Source organism: Peromyscus leucopus, chromosome 2 (genome assembly GCF_004664715.2).
Source record: "Peromyscus leucopus breed LL Stock chromosome 2, UCI_PerLeu_2.1, whole genome shotgun sequence".
NCBI lineage: Eukaryota > Metazoa > Chordata > Mammalia > Rodentia > Cricetidae > Peromyscus > Peromyscus leucopus.
This window is the reverse complement of record NC_051064.1, coordinates 130,242,812-130,268,738: the sequence shown is the minus strand read 5'-3', so window position 1 is coordinate 130,268,738 and position 25,927 is coordinate 130,242,812. Positions and strand designations below refer to the sequence as shown.

The following is a 25,927-nucleotide window of genomic DNA, read 5'->3' as shown; positions in this document are numbered from 1 at the left end:
ACAGCAGGCAGGCAGCTGAATCTAATTCTAGCTTGGGAGAATTACATAGACTTGCTGTAGTCAGTCTTTTATTATTATTATTACTTTTTTTTCCTGCATAGTCTGCTCATCTTCCTGTCCCTTGCTTCAGTCCCAAGCTGCTGTGAGCAGACAGTGTCCCACAGAGGGATGATTCGCTGGCGGACCCAGGACAGGGGAGGGGTGACAAGCCCCTAGACCAGTGGTTCTCAACCTTCCTAAGGCTTCGACCCTTTAATACAGTTCCTCATGGTGTGGTGACCCCAACCATACTATTATTTTCGTTGCTACCTCATTAACTGTAATTTTGCTACTGCTATGAATTGCAATGTAAGTCTCTGTGTTTTCCTATGGTCTTAAACGACCCCCTGTGAAAAGGTCATTCGACCCCTGAAGGGTCGAGACCCACAGGTTGAGAACCACTCCCCTAGAGGCAGGCGTGGCTGGGAACTGGAGGTGGGTCGAGGGCGGGTGTGAGGGAGGAGGCAGCCCAAGGGATAGTCGGGTGGCACTGGCTAGGGCAGAGCAGCCAGTGGGCCCGATCCGACGGATACACATACACGGCCAGCCCGGAGTGGAAAGAACAGTTTATGCTGTGCTTTATTAAAATGTGCATCATTCTTTTATTTTAAAATGTGCATCATTGTCTCGTGCTCGGCGCGTGCGACCTCAGCGTGGTGGCCCGCGGCTGGCCTCGTCCTGCCCGGCTCCTGCGGAGCTGCCGTGCGCAGGCGCACTCAGGTGGCACGGGCCCGGGGGCTCCCGCCCATGGCCAGGTAGACGTCGATGGGCACGTGCAGCAGCGTCAGACAGTGGCAGCCCGGGCAGCGTCGGAGCGGCCTGGCGAAAGCGGCAGGCGACAGGGGCGCATAGTGTTGGGGCACGCCCTGGGGGTGCGCCTGGGGTCCTCTAGGGTGGGGCCCTGGGGATGGCATGGGGCGGGGCCGAGGGGCAGGGCATCGGCCTCACCTGACCGGGTTATGATCCGTAGCTACAGGCTCCGGGCTGTCCTGGGACTCGGGGGCGGAGGCAAGGCCAGGGGAGTCTCCGGCCTCAATGGGGAATCTTCGACCCTGTGGGGTCTCCTGGGCACTCATCTCCAGGCCCCGGGGCACTCTGCGCGGGGAGTGGCAGTCAGGCGACTCCGGGGCCCTGGGCGCTCCCTGCCCGTGCCTCCTCTTGTGTCGTGGCTTACCTGCCGGAGACCGAGGCCAGTCCCAGGCTGGAAGCAACTGCCCGAGCCCTGGCCGCGGGAGGACGCTCCGGTCCAGGCGGAGCCTGGCAGGTGTCTGCTGCGTGCCCGGGTCCCAGCGTCGAAGGGAAGGGCTGCATTGTGACCCCGATCTCTGCGTGCTGACCTCACACAGCCTGTTCCTCGATGGAATTCTAGGCCGGTCCGGGCCATTCGGGCATTTAGTGAGGGCCCGGGCCTGAAGCCAGAGGCTTCTGGCGACCGCACCTTGGTGACCCGTTCGCACTATCCCTCAACACCTCGATGGAGACTTCGGAGATGAGGGTGACCTGTGTGGAAGCAGAGCCCACACGGAGAAGCCCTGCATCCCTGGCCTACACAGCCAGCCGGGCCGCTTCTCCGGCACTGTTCCCACTCGGTGCCTCCCTCATGAATGACTTAACTCGGGCTGGGTTTGCTGGTGGCGGTGAGGGCCAGCAGGGACACTGCCCATGTTGTCTGAGGGTCACACAGCATTTACATCACAATTGGGCAGGAGTTTAAAAATGTCTGGTCCTCTCCCTCCCCACCACCTGTGGCTGTGTCCAGACGGAGAATGTTCTAGCCCTGGAGGCAGCTGTGGATGAAGTCCTTGGGGGGAAAAGAAGCAGGCCAAGGGCGATGGTGGAGTAGCGCTGCCTCACGGAGGCAGCATGAGCTGAGAGGGTGACAAGAAGGAGGCGCTACACAGCATGGAGGACTTTCTACTCTCCAATGGGTACCAGCTGGGCAAGACCATTGGGGAAGGGACCTACTCAAAAGTCAAAGAAGCATTTTCCAAAAAACATCAAAGAAAAGTGGCAATTAAAATTATAGACAAGATAGGAGGGCCAGAAGGTGAGCTGGGGCCCTTTGGGGGGTGGGCTAGCCAACGCGGGGGGAGGTGCTCTTCTCAGAACAGTTCTCCTTCCTTTTTAGAATGACAGAAAGCAAGCCAGGTTACTGCTTCAGGTCTGTAATAGAGGGGTGTGGGGAACCCAGGATCGTTGCATCTTTCCACATCCACAAAGCACAGGGCAAAGGGCCTCAGTTTTTCCTGTCCCAGGAGGTGTTAGCTAGGAGATGACAACTGGAGCCGAGAGGTGGGGAAGGGACAGGTAGACAGGGCTCCTGGAAGGATCCTGGGATTCAACAGCATTATCTGAAGTCCCCAGGCACCCCCTTACCTGTGGTCTCACAGGCTGCAGGGACGAGGTTCCAAGGATGAGCTAACCATGAAGTAATAAAAGGGAATACTTGCTGCTAGAACATCCTCGACTATTCAGGGAGTCAAGGAGGAACACAGACGTGGTGGGTGTCAGGGAGCCGGAAAACAAGAGTCAGGAGGGAGGAATTAGGCCCTTCTACTTTGATAGCCCATTTTGCCTCCCTGCTTTCCCCCTCAGAGTTTATCCAGAGATTCCTGCCTCGAGAGCTCCAGATTGTCCGTACCCTGGACCACAAAAACATCATCCGGGTGTATGAGATGCTGGAGTCGGCGGATGGAAAGATCTACCTGGTGATGGAACTGGCTGAGGGCGGGGATGTCTTTGACTGTGTGCTGAACGGAGGGCCACTTCCCGAGAGCCGGGCCAAGGCCCTCTTCCGCCAGATGGTTGAGGCTATTCGCTACTGCCATGGCTGTGGCGTGGCCCACCGAGACCTGAAGTGTGAGAACGCCTTGTTGCAGGGCTTCAGCCTAAAGCTGACCGACTTTGGCTTTGCCAAGGTGCTGCCCAAGTCACGCAGGGAGCTGAGCCAGACCTTCTGTGGCAGCACAGCCTACGCCGCTCCCGAGGTGCTGCAGGGCATACCCCACGATAGCAAGAAAGGTGATGTCTGGAGCATGGGTGTGGTCCTGTATGTGATGCTTTGTGCAAGTCTACCTTTTGATGACACAGATATCCCCAAGATGCTGTGGCAGCAACAGAAGGGGGTGTCCTTCCCCACTCATCTGGGCATCTCAACCGAATGCCAGGACCTGCTGAAGCGGCTCCTGGAACCAGATATGATACTCCGGCCTTCAATCGAAGAAGTTAGTTGGCACCCATGGCTAGCAAGCACTTGATAAAAGCAATGGCAAGTCCTCCCCAATAAAGTAGGGGGAGAAAGCAAACCCAAAAACCCGCTTCTAAAATGGTGATATATATTTTACACTTTAAGTTCCCTTTATCCATAGCTTGCTTCTACATCCCCAAGGTGGCCGGCCCCACGGGCCCCTTACTAGGAGAGCTTTTCCTTTCTTCCTAGAACTAAGGGCCTTATATTTCTCTTTTATTAATGGTTCTCAAATCATCATGGGCAAGGAGAAGAGAGGAGGAACATGACCCGCCAGAACCACAGGTGCTACAACCTGCTTTCCAAATAAAAGCAAAAGCATTTGGGCTGCAGACTGGCCTCCTGCCTCCATGGCGTGGTGAGAGGCTGGCTGGACTGCTCCCTTTCTCAGACCAGAGGCCTCAGCTCAGGACCCCAGCTACACACCCCAGCCATGCTCCAGGCAAGAAGTCACACTTGCAGCTGTAGGAGCCTTTCCAAGACTCCAGTATGGCTGCCATGGGGGACAGAACCATCCCCAGACACTTCTGGCTTCTGTTCAATCACTTTAATGCTGTTATGGCAAATCTGTAAAAGGTTCAGGACAAACTTTTTTTTTTTGTTCCTTTTTTAATTACAAAACTAACAGCTGTTAGAATTTTTCTTTTTTCTTGTTTTTTTTTTTTTTTTTCTTTTCCCAGCTACAAAATACTCTGGGGAGATGCATTATAATTTAAAATATATAATATTGCACAAACAACCAAAAGGTTAATTAAACTAATTACAAAGAGAAAAATCCCATCCCATCAAAAAAAAAAAAAAAAAAATTTAGTATTCTCTCCATCCTACCCCGTTTGAAATGCCCACCATTCACAAGGCCTTGACAAGATCCCTTTAAATAAGCAGCTGGTGGCTGCACCAGCACACAGAATCAGCAGAGTGGCATCTGTGAAGCACCGGGTCTCTCTGTGGCCCTCACTGAGCCCCAGTGACTGGCTTCAGGAAGGAGGACCCCTGCAGGAGACAGCCGAGTCTCAGGGTGCTCACCCCAGCCCATCCCTTCAGGAGCAGAGGGCCGAGGAGAAGCTGGCCTGATGGACTGTGAGTACTTGCTTCCGCTACTTCGTACAGCTCCGGGCTAGCTGTGTCCTAAGCTATGGGAGTCAAGGTAGCAGCTGCTCCGAGAGAGAGCCAACCAGGCGACACACAGAGGGGCTGACAGGGCTCCCCGCTTCTTGGGGAGGGAAAGAAACACAAGAGCAGACTCTCGCAGTGGCACGGCTGGGCTAAGGACTTGGGTGCATCTGACATGAAAACGCCCTGGGAAGATGGAGGGATACCCCGGTGTGTGCTCAAGGAGAGTCAAGGTTTGGTCTTAGCTTCTGAACCCATAGGACCTTTCCAGAAGTGGAAACGCTTGGGAGGGAGATTCCAGAGAGAGGCAAATTTCCCAGAGATGATTGCCTCTTACTCATTGGACAGGAACCAAATGCTGTTCACTGTCCCTGTGCAGGCAAGGGCAGGTGGCAGAGCCTTCCTTGTGAGCTGACTAGCTTACAGGGTAGAGTGCATTATCTTGGCCTCCTCAGAGACCTGGGCTTCAGCTCCTGTCTGCAGGAGACAGCTACCCCAGGAGGTTTCCCAGCAGGAGTCCTAGAAGAGCAGAGAAATGCAGGTGACGTGATGTATGGGTCCTCCTAAGGCTGGCACATGTCAGACTTCTGGATTTGTATTTAGAAAGGCTCTTCCAAGGTGTGAGAGCAGAGGGCCAGCAGGGAGCCACCAGAATCTGCACCAACGTCTAGATGGCAGAGGCCCTCTGTGGGGGGGACATTCTCAGTGTCTTCCAAGGCTGGCTGAGATTAGCAAGCGAGGGAGGTGGGATGTGCCGTGGGTGGGGGAGCTGCTTGCTCTGGCTCCCCTCATTCCCAGTCCTCCCACTCTGCATCTTCCAGCTGCAAAGACGAAGAGAGAGTCAGCACAAACGCACTTATCCCGAGTCAAGCCCAGAGCCCACCTCCCGAGCTGAGCATGGCGACCACTGGACAGGGCCCATCCCCACATGGAATTTAGGGATTCCACCGGGGAACACACTGCCTGAAGGAGGGCCTTGCGGCTCTCACTGCTTCAGACTACACTTCCACCAGCTAAACCCAGCTCCGCATGGTGGCCTGCCTGAGGAGCATGTGCTTCTGCTGAGCAGACAAAGGCCATGCGTCCTAAAAGCCAAGCACTGAGAGCATCACTGTGACTACCAACAGGGTAGCAGGGCTGCACTGCTGATAGAGCTAAAACTTTTCTCTCATCTTGTCAACTTTAAAGGAGTCAGGCAAGCTTTAGGGAGTCTCCACTTGGAGCCACCTGTCACAGGTCAAATGGACTCTTTCCTCCCACTCCTGCTGGATCTATGTTCTCTTTGCACAAGGCCTTTCTGCACCCTCACCTCCAGATCAAGTCTTCCTCTTGTCACTCTTGGCCTGCTCTCAGCTGACTCCTGCTGCAGTGGGATTGAGGCGGCCTGCTCAGGTATACTGCCTGTTAGGTTTTGTTGTATGTTTGCTTAAGCTCTCTCAGAGCTGGAGATCAAACTCAGGACCTCCCGAATGCTTTGGCGAGTCACAGCACAGAGCCACATTCCCAACCAAGCATATCAGCTTTTATTTATTTATTTTTAAAAATTTTTATTTATTCATGCATTTTATGTATATGAGTGCTCTATTTGCATATACGCCTGCATGACAAAAGAGGGTATCAGAGAGAAGAGGGCACCAGATCTTATTATAGATGGTTGTGAGCCACCATGTGGGTGCTGGGAATTGAACTCAGGACCTCTGGAAGAGCAGCTGCTGCTCTTAACCTCTGAGCTATCTCTCCCACTCCCACCTATCAGGTTTTCATGAGAGCTAAAAGACATAAGCTAGCAAATCCTTAAGGCATAACAGGACATGGGGTCTTCTGTAATAGTGGGGTCACAGGTACAAAACAGTCTTGAATAGGTCATTAATTCCCTAGCTTTTCAATATGAAGAACCAGGTCCTTGTCATTGAGCCTGGTGGTTCATGCCCACAATCCCAGAACTCAGAAGGCTAAGGCAAGAGGACTGATGCAAATTCATGGCCAACCTGGGATATAGTGAGTCAGTGATAAACCCCCCCCCCACACACACACACCATAGGGGGGGAAAAGGAAAGAAAGGAAGAAGAGGGGAGAGAGAGAAAGGAGAGAAGGAAACACACACAGAGACTGGGACTCAGATCCTGTGTCTCACTAATTCTCTACACTTCTTTTTTCTTTGTTTTTTCGAGACAGGGTTTCTCAGTGTAGCTTTGCATCTTTCCTGGAACTCACTTGGTAGTCCAGGCTGGCCTCGAACTCACAGAGATCCACCTGGCTCTGCCTCCCGAGTGTTGGGATTAAAGGCATGCACCACCACCTGGCTTTTTCTTTTGTTTTGAGACAGAATCACTTGTGCAGCCCTAATTGTTCTAGAACTCGGTATGTAGACCAGGCTTTGAGTATCTGTCTGCCTCTGTCTCCTGAGTGCTGGGATTAAAGGTGATGTGCGCCTTCATTTCCAGCCGAAATTGGACCAGCTCTTGATTTGGGAGGCAGCAAAGAATGAAAACTATAAAAGGCCCATGTAAACTTACTAGCAGGAATGGGGTTTGTGGTGTTTGTCATTAATGTCCACTGGACGCCATCATATGACAGATACCACATGTAACAGCGTTTACATGGTTTACCCTGCTAAAGCTTTTGAGCTGGCTACTTTTAGTCTTTTATTTCAGGAGGACAGAGGGCAAATGACTTGGTCTCAATCAAAGACCTTCTGTCTCCAAGGCTAGGAACCTGCTAAGGTCTCATAAGTCACAAGGCCAGGGGCAGGCTTCAGCATCTCTCTCTCTCTAATCTAGGCCCAGGTCAGCCTGAATTTGCTGTGTACTTGAGGCAGTAATCTCTATGTCTTCCTGGGCACTGGGTTTCCACTGGGAGAGTGTCACCATGCCCTGCTCAGCATCTGTTTCTTTCTTGTTCCTTTGGTTACTGTGATGCAGACCTAAGGTTAAGAACTCACTCATGCCGGGTGGTGGTGGCGGCGGGTGCACGCTTTTAATCCCAGCACCCGGGAGGCAGAGGCAGGCGGATCTCTGTGAGTTCAAGGCCAGCTTGGTCTACAGAGTGAGATCCAGGAAAGGCGCAAAGCTACACAGAGAAACCCTGTCTGAAAAAACAAAAACAAACAAACAAAAAACACCCCCCCCAAAAAAAAAGAACTCACTCATGAATCCAGTCTAGGACTGAGCAGCAGCATCCCTTCCTGCAGGCATTAGCTCAGCAGGATGTAGGGAGTCACATCAGGCTAGCAAGGTTTATTGGGAAAGGACTTCTATCCTGATATCATTGGACTAGCCTGCCCTAGTGGACCAGACCTACTTACCTCACCAGAGGCATCCACTTTGGAGAGTGCGATCTGCACTTCTTCTTCTGTCATGTCCAAGTCAAAGTCCTTCTCCCAGTCCTCACTGATGTCCGTGCTTGAGCCTGGAATCACAAGCCACATGCTGTAAGCAGCGCGTGACGAGGAGGGAGTGTCTAAAGACGGTTAGTAGGCACGCTTGTTCGCTCGCTCGTGTGTGTGTGTGTGTGTGTGTGTGTGTGTGTGTGTGTGTGTGTGCAATTTTTTTTTCCTCCTCAAGACAGGGTTTCTCTATGTAACAGCTCTGGATTCACCTGCCTCTGCCTCCCAATTGCTGGGATTATAGGCGTGTGCAATCGTTAAAGGAGATGACATGATACAACATCTTTTCTTTTTTTTCTTCTCCCTAGACAGGGTTTCTCTGTGTAGTCCTAACTGTCCTGGATCTCACTCTGTAGACCAGGCTGGCCTCAAACTCACAGAGATCCACCTGCCTCTGCCTCCCAAGTGCTGGGATTAAAGGCAGGTGCCACCATGCCTGGCTGATACATCTTTATAATCACTTTTAACTGGGCTCAATGATCTTACAGAAATCTAAGGAAAAATCCTGGAAGCAACAAAACATTTAGATTTGTAAGGGATATAACCCAGTAGTAACATACTTACACAATACAACCAAGATCTAGTTAGATCCCTAGTAACATACACACACACTCTTACACACTCAGGGCTGGGATATCGCTCAGTGTTTGCCTATATGCACAAAGCCATGGGTTCTGTCCCCAGGACTGCAGAAAACCAGCTGTGGTGGCATATGCTGGGCTCTCTAGCACTTGGGAGGCAGAGGCAGGAGAATCAGGAGTCAAGGTCAGCTTTGACTACACAGATTTTTTTTTCCAGGCCAACCTGGTGTACATGAGAACTTGTCTTTTTTTTTTTTTTTTTTTTTGAGGCAGGGTCAACTATATAGCCCTGGTTGGCTTAGAATTTGCTATATAGACCAGGCTGGCCTCAAACTCACAGAGATCCATTTGCCTCTGACCCTTGAGTGCTGGGATTAAAAGCACATGTCAGCAAGCCCAACCCCTCCCTGGATTTATAGGAATTTAACAACTGCTAGAAGGAAGGGTTCCCGAGCCACCCTCCCTCCCTGGGGATCTACAGCAGTGAACAGTTGCTGGGGAGAGAGAGAGACAATTCCTCTAGTGGTGTAGTACTGGTAAATTGCCCATGATCCTGTAAATAGCTCCTTATCTAGGCTCTGGTAAGTAATCCTAATTTAACTCATGGAGGTAATGGGCGGTGAATATGATTCAAATACATTGTACATGTGCAGAGTATCCTACCTCTTCACAGTGCTGGGACTAGAAGCATGAGTCATCATGTCTGGCTTATTTTTTTGAAACAGGTCTTACTATGTAACCCAGGCTGGCTGCAAACTCATAATCCTTCTGCCTCAGCCTCTCAAGTGCTGAGATTATAAGCCTCGAACCACCATCTAGCTGACAAATCTATTTTATCCTATTCATAATTTTTTATTTTTTGTTTCCGAGACAGGGTTTCTCTGTGTAGCCCTGGCTGTCCTCAAACTCAGAGATCTGTCTGCCCCTGTCTCCTGAGCGCTGGGATTAAAGGTGTACACTGCCGCCGCCACCACCACCAGCAGCCCGCCTTCCCCCAGACCTATTTCTAATTTTTTGAGACAGGGTCTCAAGTGTTCCAGACTAGCCTCAAGGCTCACTACGTAGCTGAAGACCCTCATTCCTCTACTTTCTAAGTGATGAGATTACAGTGTGAGCCACTGGGCTTGGTATATGCAGTGCTGAGGATCAAACCCAAGGCTTCCCACAAGCTGGGCAAACCTTAAGTCCAACCTTTTCACTTCACTCTGTTCTTTTTCCCCCACTGCATTTACTTTCTAACATATACTCAGGCTAACTATGTTTATTATCCAATAATAAAGGGTATAAACACAAGCTTCAAGAGGACAGGAATATTTGTATTTTTTTTCTTTCTACACTCCCTGTTGCCTAGAACATCAAGTTGATACCTAATATTCATAGGGCTTTTATCTAAGTCAGCAGTTAGACAAGTATTGCCCATGGATCAAAGTCAATCCACTGTTTCTATGGAACACAGGGGCCTGCAGAATGGCTCAGTGGATGCTTACTATCCAGTCTAACAACCTGAGTTCAATCCCCAAAACCCACATGATGGGAAGGAGAGAACCAACTCACAAATTGTTCTCTCACCCCAAGCTTGCTCACAGGTATACGCGCACATGCGCGCGGCTGGAGAGAACTCAGTGGTTAAAAGCACTTGCTATTCTTGTAGAGGACCTGATTCTATTCCCAGCACCCACACAGCAGTTCACAACCTTCCATAACTCCAGTTCCAGGGGATCCAGCATCCTCTTCTGACCTCAGGGCAGTAGACATACATGTGGAACACTAATACACACTCAGGTAAACACTCATACATATAAAATCTATGTGGCACAATCCTTTTTTGGTATTTTGAGACAGAGACTCTGTATCTAAATAAAAAAATTTAAAAGTCTTCAAAAATTTTTTTGGGCAGGTGGTAGTGGCTCATGCCTTTAATCCCAACATTCAGGAGGCAGAGGCAGATGGATCTCAGAGTTCAAGGCCAATCTGGTCTATAAAGCGAGTTCCAGGGAGCCAGGGCTACACAGAGAAATCTTGTCTCAAAAAACAAAAAATAATAATAATAAAAAAAAATGGAACACATCCCCGTCCCTTGTTTACATGCTGTCTGTGGATGCTGTGTGGTAACAGCAGAGTTCAACAGTTGCAGCAGAGGGCTGAAACCTTGTCTGAGCTCAGACAAAGTTTACCACTTGCTGCTTCGCGGGATTCTGACACAGTACAACGACAGCTTTAAACATACTTGGGCAGTATTTCTTCTAGGCAATACTGAAAGCATGTGTGTCCAAATTATCAGTAAGACATGTACTGCAAGACAGCTGTCCTGCTGCACACTCTGCACACAGGCCTTTCCTGCTCTGCTCTTCCCCATCAGAGCAGTGTGGTTATAAGGTCTCTGGAGCTCGGCAGACCCGGGCGATCACTATACCTACCGTGTAGTAGTGGAAAGATTATGCTGAGCTGCAAATTATTCAAATTACACTAGAAAAAGGTCTGGGAAGTAGCTCAGTTGGTAAAGCCCTTAGCATGTACAAAGCCCTAGGTTCAATCCCCAGCACTGAAAACAAAGAAACAAACAAAACCCAGGTGTGGTGGCATACCCTGTTATCTCAGCACTTGGGAGACAGAGACAGGAGGGAGGCTCAGCTGTTCTTGTTCATCTTCAACTACTTATGGAGTTCAAAGCTAGCCTAGGATACATGACATCCGTTCTTAACTGTAACAAGGGCAAACCACCCTCTTCGCAAGGACCACTGGAGGAGCTTACTAGAACACACATTCCTCCTGCCCTGCGTTTGGACTCAGCAGACCAGTGTGGTCCAAGGTTCTGTGTTAGACATCCGGGTTAATTCTATAAAGAAATGAGCTTGTTGTTGGAGAAGCAAGGGCATATGCATTAGAGGTATGAGTGTCAAGTGCCAATGACATGGCGAGTGTGGCAGATATTTAACAATGGAGAGGCAGGGGCATATTTCCTTCAAAGGTCTTATCTCAGAGTTAAGTCATTTTACATGCGGTCCACAGCAAGCAAGTCAGAGCAGACCTACAGCCAAGACTCGAGTTCTGATCCTGGATCGAAAGTCTCCTTGTGCTGTGCCTTCGGGACACGCATCTGCTTATCTGTCAGTGTGGCTTCCTGTGGGTCAAAAGACACATTCCTGGCCAGCTCCTCGTGTGGCTGTGGCCACGATGGCTTCCCTTGATCTCTCAAACTTGAAATTCTCTTCAGGCTTAAATGTTAGGGCAGAGCCTTCCAGGATGCAAATGCATCAACTGAGACTCAGGGCATCTCACAGCTTCCTGATTTACACATGACAGAAGGAGGACTCTCATAGCACAGATGGGAACCACTTTCCTGTCCTGTCACACAAGGGGCGAGTGACAGAGCTGTTTAAGAACACTGAGACTTCACGATGGAGTCTGCTCTGTTCTGTGTTTTCAGGTAATTACTAACCCGAAAGCACTATCACCCACAGTGTAATTTTTTGTGTAATAGCTTTTCTACTTCCTCAGATAAAGGGAGATTAAAAACAGGCCTCACAGGTAATGGTGAAGCAGGCCTTTAACCCAGGGCTATAGGCCATACATTCATCCCAGCTTCCCTTCCCTGCTCTGCAGAGGAGCTGAAGACCAGCGCCATTGGAGCATCTCGGCTGCAGCGCACAGACCCAGCCTCCAGTCACCCCGGGGTGTGCTACGGGTGGAAGAGGGAACAGGAATCAGTACCCAAGTGTCCACTCTTTTTGTCCGTTCCCCCGGCCCATCAAATACAACCCCCATGCCCAGACCGGGGGTTTGGAGACAGGCCCACTATGCAGCACAGTGGCATATGACGTCACCTTTTAAGATGTTCTTCTGGCTGAGGAGAGGGGTGAATAAGAACAAGATACATTCATGTAAGTGTGCTGACACACACTTGCAGTCCTAGCACTTGAGAGGCAGAGGCATGAGGACCAAGAAAGAGTTCAAGCAAGGCTCAGGCTGTAGAGATGGCTGAGCAATTAAGGATGCATACTGCTTTTGCTGAGGACCTCAGTTAATTTCCTAGTACTCATGTCATAGGGCTCTAGAGGATCTGACACCCTCTTCTGGCCTCTACAGCTACCTGCATTCATGGACATACACACACACACAATCAAAAATATAATAATAATAATAATAATAATAATAATAATAATAATAAACCAAGGGCTCAGCAGTTAAGAGCACTATTCTGGCCTCTGCAGGCATCAGGCATAGATGTGGTACACAAGACATACTTGCAGGCAAACACACACATAAAATATAAATAAATCTAAAAAAAAAATTTACAAAAATCATAAGGCTGGGGTGGTAGCACATGCCTTTAATCCCAGAACTTGGGAGGCCAGTCTCTTCTATACAGAGTGAGTTCCAGGACAGCCAGGGCTACCCAAAGAAACCCTATTTTGAAAAACAAAAATAAAAACAAAAACCCAAAATCTTAAAAAGTTAAAGGCCAGCCTGGGCTATATGAGACCCTCTTTTTTGCTCTTCATTTTCTTTTTGAGACAGGGTTTTTCTGTGTAGCCCTGGCTGTCCCAGAACTCATTCTGCTGGGATTAAGGGGGTTGCATCACCACTACCTGACTTGAGAGGAGTGGGGACCCAGCTCAGTCAATTCAATGCTTGCCTAGTGTGCACGGTTGGCCTCCAGCACTGTGTAAACTGGTCACATACCTGTAATCCCAGCATTTGGGAAGCAGGTAGAAGCAGAGGGACCAGACATTCAAGGTTATCCTCAGCTATTTGGCAAATTTGAGGCTAACCTGGATGAGACCATGTCTCAAAAATAGTATCTACAGGTCTGGAGAGATGGCTCAGAGGTTAAGAGTATTGGCTGCTCTTCCAGAGGTCCTGAGTTCAATTCCCAGCACCCACATGGTGGGTCACAGCCAACTGTAATGAGATCTGATGCCCTCTTCTGGCATAAATTTGTACATGCAGATAGAGCACTTACATATATAAAATAAATAAATCTTAAAAAAAAAAAAACAAAACCAACAACAGTATCTAGCATTTGTGAAGTCCTGGGTTCAATTTCTAGTACCACCCCACACAGAACCTTTCCCCCTCTCCATACTATGGTCCATTGTTCTAGTCTAGTACCAGACCCTGGCTTCCCCTCACAAGCGTCTTAGGGGGTATCATATCTCCAGGCTGTGTGTGGAAGTGTGTACAGCAGAACAGTCAAGACCATTAGTATTATTTTCTAAATAATGTCAACTCTGTACAGCCTCCAATTATTACTTTTCTTATCACCTGCTTTGCAGCCCATTCCCAAACGGAACTGTAATTCTTTGTAAGTATGTGTACGTATATGTGTGTAGGCCAGAGGATAACTTTTGAGTAATCAGGGTCATAATTTTAATTTTTCAAAGTTATTATTTTATTACTTTTTTTTTCCTTCAAGACAGGGTTTCTCTGTGTAGTCTTGGCTGTCCTAGAGCTTGTTCTGGAGACCAGCCTGGCCTGGAACTCACAGAGATCTGCCTGCTTTTGCTCCTGAGTGCTGGGATTAAAATAATGCGCTACTATGCCTGCCCTACAGATATTTATTTATTTATATATGTTTGTTTGTTTGATTTTTTGACACAGGTTTCTCTGTGTAGGTTTGGAGCCTGTCCTAGAACTCACTCTGTAGGCCAGGCTGGCTTCGAACTCACAGAGATCCACCTGCCTCTGCCTCCTGAGAGCTGGGATTAAAGGTGTGTAGGCTACCACCACCCCGCCAGATATTTTTAATCATGTATTTGTGTGTATCTGTGTGTGGGTTTATGCGTGTGGTTGCAGTTACTCACAAAGACCAGAGGAGGACACCAGATCCCTGGGCTTACAGGCAGCTTAATTTTCCTGAGATGTGAGTGCTAGGAACTGAACCAGATCCTCTGCAAGGGCAGTATGTACTCTTAACTGCTGAGACACCTCTCCATCCCCACAAACCTTAGTTACTTTTTAAAGATTTATTTATTCTATCTATTCATTTATTCACATACTTTATGTATATGAATGTTTTGCTTGTATGTATGTATGTATGTGTGCCACAGCACCTGAATACACACAAGCATAAACAAGACTAAAATAAATCTTTAAAAAAGGAGGGAGAAGCTGGGCTGATGTACGCCTTTAATTACAGCACTCAAGAAGCAGGGCCAGGGGGATCTCTGTGAGTTCGAGGACAGCCTGGTCTATAGAGCAAGATCCAGGACAGGCACCAAAACTACACAGAGAAACCCTGTCTCGAAAAACAAAAGAAAAAAAGAAGTAACCTCTCCATGACCACAACCTCAAAGGGTGGCCATTCCACTCCTGCATACTCTTCCACATTCCTACAGACTATTTCACAGTGTTCAAAGTGATCTTCCTGCTGAGTTCAGGGGCCGAGTGGCTTTTTAGTTTTTACATTACTTTTCTGTCTATCTGCACATATCTGTACACAGCAAGTGTTCTTAACTGCTGAGCCGCCTTTCCACCTTTGTAGACGTTACCAGGAGAAAAGCAGGGACCTGCACAGATGTGAGAGGGCTCTGAGAGTCGGGTGAAAGGCATATCCAGTGCTTAGCACAGGTCTAGAGGCAGCAAACACTCAGAGAAGCTTACTTTTCAGTATCACTGTGTTGGTTAGGTTGGTTTGTTGGTTGGTTGGTCAACTTGATACAGCTAAGGTCAGGGTCATCTAGGAAGAGGGAACCTCACTGGAGTAACAGCCTCACTGACACTGGCCATTCTGTGGACATTTTCTTGACTGATGATTGATGTGGGAGGGCTTAGCCACTATGGATGGGGACACCCTAGGAAGGTGGTCCTTGGGTAAGTAAGAAAGCAGGCTGAGCAGGCCAGTCAGCAGCGCTCCTCTGTGGCCTCTGCATCAGCTCCTGCCTCCAGGTTCCTGCCCTGAGCTCCTGCCCTGTAGTCAGTGACGGATTGTTACCTGGACACAGAGATGAAATAAAACCTCCCCCACCGAGCTGCTTTTGGTTGTGGTGTTCGCCACAGCAATAGAAGCATTCTGTGATAGCCACCACCGTTTCCCCAAAGCAGGGCTCTACCAAAGTAGCTCCTCTGATTGAGGGCTATCTAAACCATTTCCATTTATGGAAGAGAAAGCAGATGCTTAGAGAAGAGCAGTAACTTTTCTAAAGTTCCATGGCTTCTGAGCGCAGCTGGAGTTTGTCCCCAGACCCCAGTCTCTGCTCTGCAGCTGAGTCCAGCTTAAGATATTAAGTTCTCAATTGCTATTTAAGAACCCGCTCAGACTGGGCGTGGTGGCACACACTTTTAATCCTACCACTTGGGAGGAAGAGGCAGATGGATCTCTGTAAATTTCAGGACAGCCTAGACTATATAGTAAGCTCCAGGCCAGTCAGGAGTACACAATGAGACTCAGTCTCAAAAAAAAAAAAAATCAAACCAAAGCAAAGAGACCCAACTTCCCCACTATTCTGTGTCTCCCTTACCCAGGAGAAGTATGGGAAGGGGCTTTAGTCACACCCCTTCAACACGTCCCCTCAAGCACCTGCCCCAACTCTCCACCTCTGTCTCCTTGATGAATCACTGCTGACGCTCAGAGAGTCCTCCTTTCTCTGAATGCCTCCAGTATCCAATCTGTCCCATACTGCTCAGGTTTCATCACAAAGACTGTCCCTGTGGCCCCACCCCCCTCAATGTCTCATAAAGAGCAGGCAGGAGCTCAATGGATGACCTCACTGAACAAAGCCTAACAGAAGCACTGTGTTCCAGAGAGACTGGAAACCTGGAAGTTTCCGTCAGGGAGCAGGGTGGGGCTATGGTGAGCCACGTACCAGCTCCTGCAGCTAACTGTCATCACGCTGCAGGCCAGACCTCACCTGAGGGGCAAGCTTCACGGCAGCATGTCTGTCAAGGGGTGACAACCTGCAGCAGGATCTTGGGAGACACAGAGAGCTGACGGTGGACCTTTGCCTTGAATTCCTGGAGTTGAGGAGTCTCCAGGCTAAGACTCCACTGTACAGTTACAGCTAGGACCCTGCTGTCGAAGGTGGCTCACCCAGGGTCTACGGTTTGTCCCCAGGGTTCATAATGAAGCTTGGAGAAGCTGACTTTCTCAGGGCTCCCTGAGGAAGAAGACTTCGAACAACACATAGGGGCAAAGCTGAACTGTTAAAAGACTAGAAATGGGCCAAGTGTATGGTAAGGGCATGATCATGGACTCAAGGCAGACACAGACCCGAGTCTGAAGCTAGGCTCTGCACTTCACAGTCACCTTAATTTGAAAAAGCTAATCAACATTTCTAGACAACATTTTTCTCATCTGTAAAATGAAGATAATAATATGGACCCGATGCCGGGTGGTGGTGGCACACGCCTTTAATCCCAGCAGAGCCAGGCAGATCTCTGTGAGTTCGAGGCCAGTCTGGTCTACAAAGCAAGTTCCAGGATAGGCACCAAAACTGCGAAGAGAAACCCTGTCTCGAAAAACCAAAATAAATAAATAAAAATAAAAAAATAATAATACTATGGACCTGAGAAAAGGGATCAAAATCATGTGACATTTAGCACAAGGCCTCCCATTAACTTAGTTTTGTTGATTTTAAGAACCCTACCATGTTGGGCATGGTGATGATTCATTCCTGTAATTCCACCACTTGGGAAGCTAAGGATTCAAGAGTTAAAGGCTAGCCTAGGCAACATAGTTTAAGGCTAGTCTGAACTATATAGTGAGGTCCTGTCACAGAAAGCCAAAGCCAGGAGCTTGAGACATGGCTCAGAAGTTAAGAGCAGTGGCTACTTATAGGACCTGGGTTTGATTCTCAGCACCTACACGGTGGCTCACAACTGCCTGTAACTTCAGTCCCAGGGGAGATCCAGTGCCTTCTCTGTGTGGTGGCTGGATACAACTGGTCCCATAATCTCACAGGGAGGGGCACTATGAGGAGGTGTGGTTCTGTTGGAGTAGGCGTGGCCTTGTTCAGGAAGTGTGTTACTGTGGGAATGGGCTTTGATGTTTCCTATGGTCAGGATACTGCCCAGTGTCTCAGTCAACTTCCTGTGGCCTGCTAGTCAAGATGTAGCCAGCACTGCATCTGCCTGCATGCTGCCATGCTTCCCACCGTTGATGCTAATGGACTGAATTCTGAAACTCTAAGTGAACTACCCCCATTAAATGTTTCCTTTATGAGAGTTGTTGTGGTCATGGTGTCTCTTCACAGCAATAGAAACTCTAACAAAGACATACTGTATGGTGGTTAAGAGCACTGACTGCTCCACCAGAGGACCCAGGTTCAATTCCCATCATCCATGTAACGGCTCATAGTTGTCTATAACTCCAGTTCCAGATGACCCAACACCCTCACCCAGACGTACATGCAGGAAAAACACAATCCATACAAAATAAAAAATAAATAAAAAAGACCCACTGCACGTAGATGGCGCACACAGATAAAACATAATAATAAAACACAAAGTCAAAACAAGCCAAACAAAAAGACCCCAACATTTTCCAAATGCATCCTTCAAAGGCCATGTAAATGTCAGCTAATAAAGTAAGCTGATAGATACGCAGCTCTCCCCGTTATCACCAATAAAGTCTGTCTGCTCCTAGGATCCTGACCAAGGACACAGCTATAACACACTGGCAGACGTGGTGGCCGCTCCTGCTTGCCCTGCTCACACAGCCCACTGTACCCAGGCCTCCAGACCTACCTTTCTTGCCATTGTTGGAGGGTGTCGACTTCCCACTGTCTGAGTTCAGCTCGAACACGCGTAAGTCTGTGGGCACCTCCTCTCTCAGGGTCTCTACTCTGGCTGGCGGCCTGGGCTCTGGGCCACTGGCTCGGCCTGCAGGGGTGGGAGGCTTGGAGGGAAGTGGGGGTGGAGGTCCTGTTTCACCCTCATCCTCAGCCAGACTCTGTTCCTCCAAAGATGCCTCAAGTAGCTTTTGGGACAGGTCCTTGGGCAGTACTGGTACCTCAGGTGCAGCAGCAGGGTTGGCAATCTGGGTCACAAGGGAGATGCTCTCACTGCTCTCTGATGGGGTCACCTCTGCAGGGGGCTCCACTGGAGTCTCTTCACAAGGGCTCTGGGGGCCAGGCCCATCTTCAGGGGATGTGGAGGTTTTGGTCTCTTTTGGAATCTTTGCCTCTTTTGGAGACGGTGCAATGCCTTCAAGCTCCTCTACAGAGAGAAAGGTAGGGAAAAGGGGGAGTGTAACCCAGTCAGCCCCAAGACAATCTTGCAATGTGCACATCCTGACCTTTTTACTACAATGAAGACTAGCCTATGTCCCTCAGTGCTACCCCAGCACATTCCCTGCTAGTCAGTCTCACCAGAGGCCAAGCTGGACAGCTAGAGGCCAAGCTGGACAGCTAGCAACACAGCCCGAGACAATGGAAGACATTGAAAGACAAGGCCTGGAAGTGGGTCTGCTCTGGGTTCAGCCCAGACTGTTCCATCCTATGCAAGCCAGTACTTGTTACTTTCAACTTGCTACCTAATTGTTGAGGGACCCTGGCTTCTGCGAAGGGCTACCCACACACACATTAAGCTCTTAGTGGAGTTTGGACACACAGTATAAGTATTTAACACATCCTGATCTACAGTCTTGTCTTTTTTATTTTATTTTATTTTACAATACCATTCAGTTCTACATATCAGTCACGGGTTCCGCTATTCTCCACCCTCTCACCCCCTCCCCTAACCCCCAGCCTACCCCCCATTCCCACCTCCTCCAGGGCAAATCCTCCCCCGAGGACTGCGATCAACCTGGTAGACTCAGTCCAGGGAGGTCCAGTCCCTTCCTCCCAGACTGAGCCAAGTGTCCCTGCATAAGCTCCAGGTTTCAAACAGCCAACTCATGCAATGAGCACAGGACTTGGTCCCACTGCCTAGTTGCCTCCCAAACTGATCAAGCCAATCAACTGTCTCACCTATTCAGAGGGCCTGATTTTTTATTTTATTTTGAGATAGAGTTTTGCTATGTAGCCTTGGCTGACCTAGAACTCACTATGTAGACCAGGCTGGCCTTGAACTCATAGATATCTGTCTTCCTCTGCCTCTTAAGTACCAGGCACTGGAGCCACAATCCTACAGTCTTGCTGTGATGTCTGTATGTCAAATTGCTGTGATTGTCAATAATAAAACACTGATGCCAGCGCAGGCAGAAGTAGGGACAAAGAGAGAAAGGATTCTGGGAAGGAAGGTAGCAGAGAGACACTGCAGCCGAGCCATGACAGCAGCATGTAAGACGCGTAAGCACCAGCCACGTGCAAGTATAGATTTATGAAATATATATTAAGCTATAAGAACAGTTAGTAAGAAGCCTGCCACAGCCATACAGTTTGTATGCAATATAAGTCTCTGTGTTTACTTGGTTGGGTCTGAGCGGTGGGGATGGCGGGTGACAAAGATTTGTCTGACTGTGGGCAAGGCAGGAAAACTCTAGCTACACAGTCTTATGTAGAAGGGGGTGGGGGAAGGGAATCTAGATTTTCAGTGTGCTCCTCAATAACTATGTAACAGCAGGTACATGTGTGACGTGATAGTCTGTTCCAACTGGCACATGTCATTTCTGTACCCAAACTCTAGGTCCCACGAGCCCTGTATGACAGCTCCTTGTCAGAGCTGACTGCTTAGTACATACATTGTACCCATTTCCTACTTTTCCAGGGATGCCATGTCCTTTCAGGCCTCCTGGAGTACCACAGACAAGCTCGTCACCTGCCCATCTCATTTCAAGGCCTCTTACCTTCTTCCTCTTCCCAGCCAGGCTCCTCAGAAAGGCTTTGGTCAGCCCGCTGCTTCAGGGCGTCCCTCCGGGCCTGCTCCTGAGTGTGGGAGAGTAATGACCAGGAGGTTAGGGCACCCTCCTCTCAGGCCCTGATCCTGACCCTAGAACCCTTGGCACCCCCAGAAAAGACTACAGTCTTCAACTCCTTCTTTCCAGCCTGTTTCCCCCAGGGCTGAGTCAGGGGTCTTCCCAAGGTGGACCAGCACACCTGTTCAAGTTGGTGGACTTTGTAGAAGTACCGGTGCCAGAATTCTGAATGGGACACAGCCGCTGGAACCTGGAGGAGGAAATGAGGGGCAAAACCTGGGAATGATGTGTAGAGTCCTCATTAGTCTGTTCCCAGCCACTCTGGAGTACAGACCCAGGAAGTGGCTTTACAGTAACTGTCCAAGCCCTTCCACCCCACTTTAATTAAAACCACTCCTGCACCCAGCTTGGCCAAGGAAGGAGAACAGAACTGCCATAAGACTTTGCTGGTCTTTCCATTTCTCACCATTCTGACTGCCAGAAGCCTGGCAAATCAGCCTCTTCCTGGCAGCTTCTTGGCTCAGTACATGGCCCATCTGGCTCTACAGGGTTTCCCACTACACGTCCCTCCCACTTCCCAACACCTCAGGCTTGGAGCCAGCTGAGGTCCTGCTGGCAGGGCCCTCACCATCTTGGTGTAGAGGGCCCGGATGGAGGGGCTGCCCACAAGGAGCTCTGAGATCTCCCCCTTCTTCTCCTCCAAGCAGAACTGGGAAAGCCAGGCGTCAAACAATTCCGGGGGCCTGCAAAGGGACAGACACTGACGGTCAGTTCCCTGTGTCTAGGGAAAGAACACTAGGACTAGAGAAGACACTTAAGCCTGGACTTCCTGGACTTGAACAGCAAAGAGAGCTTGGGGGTCGTTTCCAAAGCCATTTTATCCAAGGGAAAGAGTCAGGCAGGGTGAAGGGTTGGGTGGGTTCTTCCAAACCAGGATCTCTAGAAAGGACCAGTCTCCAAGGTCTCCTAGCTCCGTTACCACGTCAGCCCTCTGCACTGGCCACGGAGACAGCTTCCCTGTCAGAGCCAAGGGCTGTGTCTCTGTCCTGCCTCCGCCATGAGACAGGAGCCTCTGCCCTCCTCCCCGTCTTTGGTCCCTTGCCATCCTCTCCTGTTTTATTTTTTTCCAGGTCTGCCAGGGCTCCTCCTTTTCCTCTCTTCACTTTTTCTCGTGAGTCTCCCCTAAATCACTGTGGCCTCTTCTGACAACTCCTCTTTCTTTGTAACCCAGAACCCACCCTGGGCCCCAGGTCCAACTGTCCTCATGACACCAGCTCACGTCTGTCCCCACTTGGTTACCGCGAGAAACCAGAAGACATCCAGCTCCTTCCTGACCTCCGTCCTGATTCTCCTACTTTAGGCTCTCTTCTCGCATACTTTCCTCTCCATTCTCACCTCTGACATGGGAACCCCTGGGCACCCCAATATCACTTTCCCATCTTTGTCTCATCCTTTACAACATAGCCTCACGGGCTACTTTACAAAATGCAAAACGTGATCACTTTGGGCCTCCAAACTCTTCAATAGTCCTCTACAATGTGAGCTTTTAAAGCTAGGGTCCACAGAAAATCTTCAAAGATCAAAGAATCCCCACAATTGTATACACACACATATACACATGTGTGTGCGTATGTGAGTATGTATGTATGTGAGTATGTATGTATGTATGTGTGTATGTATGTGTGTGTATGTATGTGTGTGTGTGTATGTATGTGTGTGTGTATGTGTGTATGTATGTATGTATGTGTATGTATGTATGTATGTGTATGTATGTATGTATGTATGTATGTTTTTGACTTTGTTTTTTGGGCCAGTGTCTCACTACATGGCCCTGGCTGGCCTGGAACTTGCTATATAGACCATGCTGGCCTCAGACTCCTAGGGATCTGCCTGCCTCTGTCACCCAAGTCATGGGATTAATAAAGGCATGCACCACTATGCCTGGCCTTGAACATAAAATTTTGTAGAGAAAGGGCTCATCATTTTGATTCGATTTTTTTCTTTTTAACTTTTCTGGTATTGGAGATTGAACCTAGCACCTTGTGTATGCTAGGCAAACATATCCTAAGTCTTTTTGTTTTTACTTTGGTACAAGGTTTTGCTAAATTGCCCAAGTTGGCTCTGAACTCATTATATAGCTCAGCCTAGTCCCAATCTTTCAATTCTCCTGCTTCAGCCTCCAGGTAGCTGGTATTTTAGGAGTATGCTACAGTACCTGCCTGTCAGCAGACTTTCAAAGGCCTCTATGACTAAAGGAAAGTCTTTCCTGACCAAACACCAGCTGCTGCTTCTGACACACAAGGCCCTCCCCGCCAGCTCCCTGGCCACCACCTTCACCTCCTCATGGACTCTGTCGCCGCACGAGCTCCCTGTGCTCTCTGGATTTTTAAACACACTCCTTCCTGCCCTTGCTTGAATAACCTTCCACTCCTAAATACCGCTTCCAGGCTCAATGGGCTAAGCTAGCTGGGTGCCCACCATGCTGCAGAAGGAGTCCATCCCCTCACCACCCCCGCATCATCCCTTGTCTGCATTTGCTCTCTCTGCAGCCTGGTTCTGAAGGAATGGGCGGCTTGAAGGCTTACCTCATTTCCAGTCTCTAGTTTCTAGCATGGGGCATAATGTACAGGAACCCAAAGTGGGAGGGACAGTAGGGATGGCAGACAGCTGGACAGAGAGGACAAGGGACTGTAAGAGCAGAGCCTCTTCAGGAGACAGAGTTCAGGTTAAAATACTTGAGGTTCAGGGAAGAAAGGGACCAATCACCTACTGCATAGATGATAAGGTAACACAGGTCCTACTCTGTCCCCAGTACGTAGGGCTGTCTGGCCTGTGCCATCTAGAACAGAGACCCTACAGTCCATAGCTTCTCCATCTACCTGCCCCGCAAGCTCACCCCCACTGCTACCCCTCACCATCCGGTTCGTTGCAGTACGTTGCTGGGTCTGACTGAAGACTGTAGAGACGAGCCTGTAAGCAACAGAGAAGAAAGATGCAGAGAAAACCGCTCTGTGCATAATATCAAATCAGCTACAATCCAGCTTCCCCTAGTTGGTTGCCAAATCCACAGGGCACTTATTAATGATCACAGTGGTACTCAGCTAGTCCCCAAGACTAAGGCCCTCAGAAAAATAGTCTCTTCCAATATTCCAATCCTGAGAACTAAGAAAACACAGTAAGCAGGTTATAAAATTGAATGTAAAACTTCTGGAATGTGTGAAATTTTAAAAATGTCAAACACAATTACGTTAATAAAGTCCAAACTTAAGGGCAAAATCTGAGATAATGTAATTATCCCCAAATTAAAATCCAACAAGGCTGAGCATGGTAATACACTTCTTTATTAATCCCAGCATTTGAGAAGCAGAGACAGGTTGATCTCTGTAATTTTAGGGCCAGCTTGATCTACATACTGAGTTTCAGGCCAACCATGACTATATATATATAATATAGTGAGGTTATATCTCAAAATAAATAAATACTTAAAAAAAAATCAAGTAACAATGCTGGGCAGTGGTAGCACATGCCTTTAATTCCAGCACTTTTGAGGCAAAGGCAGGCAGATCTCTGAGTATGAGGCCAGACTGGTCTACAAAATGAGTTTCAGGGCAGGCAGGGCTACACAGAGAAACCTTGTTTTGAAAAACCAAAACAAAACAAAAAATCCATCAACAATAACCAGGCATGGTGGTGCACCCTTTTAATCCCAGCAAAGACAGAGGCAGGTAGATCTCTTGAGTTCGAGGCCAGCCTGGTCTAAAGACTGAGTTCCGCCGGGCGGTGGTGGCGCACGCCTTTAATCCCAACACTTGGGAGGCAGAGGCAGGTGGATCTCTGTTCGAGGCCAGCCTGGGCTACCAAGTGAGATCCAGGAAAGGCGCAAAGCTACACAGAGAAACCCTGTCTCGAAAAACCAAAAAAGAAAAAAAAAAAAGAAGACTGAGTTCCAGGACAGCCAGTGCTACACGGAGAAACCCTGTCTTAATAAACCAAATAATGATGGTGAGGATGACGGTGATAACAATCCCATTAATAGTAATGGCACTGGGATGTGATGCTGTGGTGGACACTTGCTTAGCATGTATAAAGCCAACACGGCCGGGAACAGAGCTCGGCTCACCGAAGAGAAAAGAAAAAGCAAATCTTAGAACCACTCTACCAAACACTGTCGAGCTCTGCTCCACTAGGGCCCAGGAAGTCCAACAAACAGAAAGGCCCTCCCTCCTCAGCCCATCCAGAGCATGGGCTGTCAGCATGGGAACTTCAGCAACTGAGTTTCATGATGAGTCACTGGTGATAACTTAGACTCTTACCATTTAAGATCTCAAAATCCTGGCACATGTTAGTAAATAGTGCCAGTAATGCAAGTTTGGAATGGCAATCCAGTGTGGTGAGATGCAACAAAAACCTGACTGCCATGATATGACCCTTGAACTCAAGAGACTGACCATGAAACATGAGACAGAGGCACTAACACGCTGCTCTAGTTGCTGTTCATGGGTTCTGACCGGTCGTTTATTTCCGCCCCCTACCCCCACCAAGACAGGGTTTCCCTGTGTAACATCCCTGGCTGTCCTGGAACTCACTCTGTAGACCAGGCTGACCTTGAACTCACAGAGATCTGCCTGCCTCTGCCTCCTAAATGCTGGGATTAAAGGAAATTAGTCTTTTTTTTTTTTTAAAAAGATTTATGTATTTATACAGAAGAGGGCGCCAAATCTCATTACAGATGGTTGTGAGCCACCATGTGGTTGCTGGGAATCGAACTCAGGACCTCTGGAAGAGCAGTCGGTGCTCTCAACCTCTGAGCCATCTCTCCAGCCCCCAGGAAATTAGTCTTAAAGAACCCAAATATGAAACAAATTATGCCCCAAAGATGTTCTTCTCAGTATCCTTACTATGGTTGAAAGCTGAAAAGAATCCAAATGTACAACACCAGAAAGTGATTGAACAAATTATGCTATTTATACTCACTTGCAAGAAAATTTTTTTAATTATTTAATTTATTTAGGTTTTTCGAGACAGGGTTTCTCTGTGAAACAGTCCTGGCTGTCCTGGAACTCGCTCTGTAGACCAGGCTGGCCTCGAACTCAGAGAGAACTGCCTGGCTCTGTCTCCTGAGTGCTGGGATTAAAGGAGTGCGCCACTACCACCACTGGCCTTTTTTATTGATGTTCTCCAATTATACAAATTTGTCTAAATTTTTAGCCTGAACACATATTCCTTTTGTATAAAAGGCTGGTAGATAAAGCTTCGAATTTCTAGCAGAGGCTGTCTGTCAGTGACTACCTTGGTGCCATCATATGGCTCGGCTGTGCCAGAGGGTGTGCCCATCAGGGTGATGACATCGCAGTCGATGGTTTTGTCTGCCGAGGGGGCAAAGGTGTCCGAGATCACCCCTAAGAAGTCAGATAAACCCTTCTTCATTTTTTCTGTTGCCCCCGAGGAGCCTTCCGTCTGCAGAGAAAACCAAAGGAAGACAGTGTCCTAAGAGCAAAATGCAATCTGAGGTTTAGAAGGTGAAGCAGTAGGATCCAAGACATGCTTAAATCCTTCTCCCGTCTCAGACTGGAGGAGGTAAGTAGAGCCCTCTAGTCCCAGCTGGGGATGTTGAACAGGGCCAAGGTAGGCCTGAAGCTTCACCTGGCTGTGACATCAAAACATCAAGGCACACTAGGCTGACCAGAACTTGGCAGTAGGGACAGGGAGAGGGCTCAGTTAGAAGAAGTGCGTATTGTGTAAGCATGAGGACCACACAATCACGTGAA

General features: G+C 48.8%; 3 protein-coding genes across 4 annotated transcripts in view; 1 reads left to right on the top strand and 2 right to left on the bottom strand.

Moving 5' to 3' along the window:
* Nucleotides 1–593: 593 nt before the first annotated feature.
* On the bottom strand, nt 594–1,651 carry Fam229a (family with sequence similarity 229 member A). The gene is made up of 3 exons (XM_028887604.2): nt 1,214–1,651; nt 988–1,134; nt 594–858 (listed from the first exon to the last, which is right to left on the bottom strand). The coding sequence occupies exons 1-3, from the start codon at nt 1,348–1,350 to the stop codon at nt 756–758; spliced, it is 387 nt and encodes a 128-aa protein (XP_028743437.1). The 5' UTR covers nt 1,351–1,651; the 3' UTR covers nt 594–755.
* A 112-nt stretch (nt 1,652–1,763) lies between these two features.
* On the top strand, nt 1,764–3,365 carry Tssk3 (testis specific serine kinase 3). The gene is made up of 2 exons (XM_028887602.2): nt 1,764–2,086; nt 2,635–3,365. The coding sequence occupies exons 1-2, from the start codon at nt 1,942–1,944 to the stop codon at nt 3,294–3,296; spliced, it is 807 nt and encodes a 268-aa protein (XP_028743435.1). The 5' UTR covers nt 1,764–1,941; the 3' UTR covers nt 3,297–3,365.
* Nucleotides 3,366–3,814: 449 nt separating this feature from the next.
* The window catches only part of Bsdc1 (BSD domain containing 1), a 31,438-nt gene continuing 9,325 nt past the window's right edge, over nt 3,815–25,927 (bottom strand). The window contains exons 4-12 of one of the 2 annotated variants that reach the window (XM_037202959.1): nt 25,449–25,616; nt 23,075–23,129; nt 20,788–20,903; nt 20,341–20,409; nt 20,091–20,169; nt 18,315–18,520; nt 18,050–18,200; nt 7,704–7,807; nt 3,815–5,220 (exon numbers count right to left, since the gene is read on the bottom strand). In XM_037202959.1, the coding sequence (XP_037058854.1) occupies nt 5,188–5,220; nt 7,704–7,807; nt 18,050–18,200; nt 18,315–18,520; nt 20,091–20,169; nt 20,341–20,409; nt 20,788–20,903; nt 23,075–23,129; nt 25,449–25,616 (981 nt within the window). In that variant the 3' untranslated portion in view covers nt 3,815–5,187. Of the gene's footprint in view, nt 5,221–7,703; nt 7,808–18,049; nt 18,521–20,090; nt 20,170–20,340; nt 20,410–20,787; nt 20,904–23,074; nt 23,130–25,448; nt 25,617–25,927 lie in introns of both variants that reach the window. The other variant, XM_037202958.1, reaches the window with a different exon arrangement.

Coding starts and splice junctions, on each gene's coding strand:
- Fam229a (XM_028887604.2), bottom strand. CDS start 1,350: ATGCAGCCCTTCCCTTCGACGCTGGGACCCGGGCACGCAGCAGACACC. Junction 1,135..1,213: donor CTGGCCTCGGTCTCCGGCAG/GTAAGCCACGAC, acceptor CTCCCCGCGCAG/AGTGCCCCGGGGCCTGGAGA. Junction 859..987: donor ACGGATCATAACCCGGTCAG/GTGAGGCCGATG, acceptor CGCTTTCGCCAG/GCCGCTCCGACGCTGCCCGG.
- Tssk3 (XM_028887602.2), top strand. CDS start 1,942: ATGGAGGACTTTCTACTCTCCAATGGGTACCAGCTGGGCAAGACCATT. Junction 2,087..2,634: donor CAAGATAGGAGGGCCAGAAG/GTGAGCTGGGGC, acceptor TTTCCCCCTCAG/AGTTTATCCAGAGATTCCTG.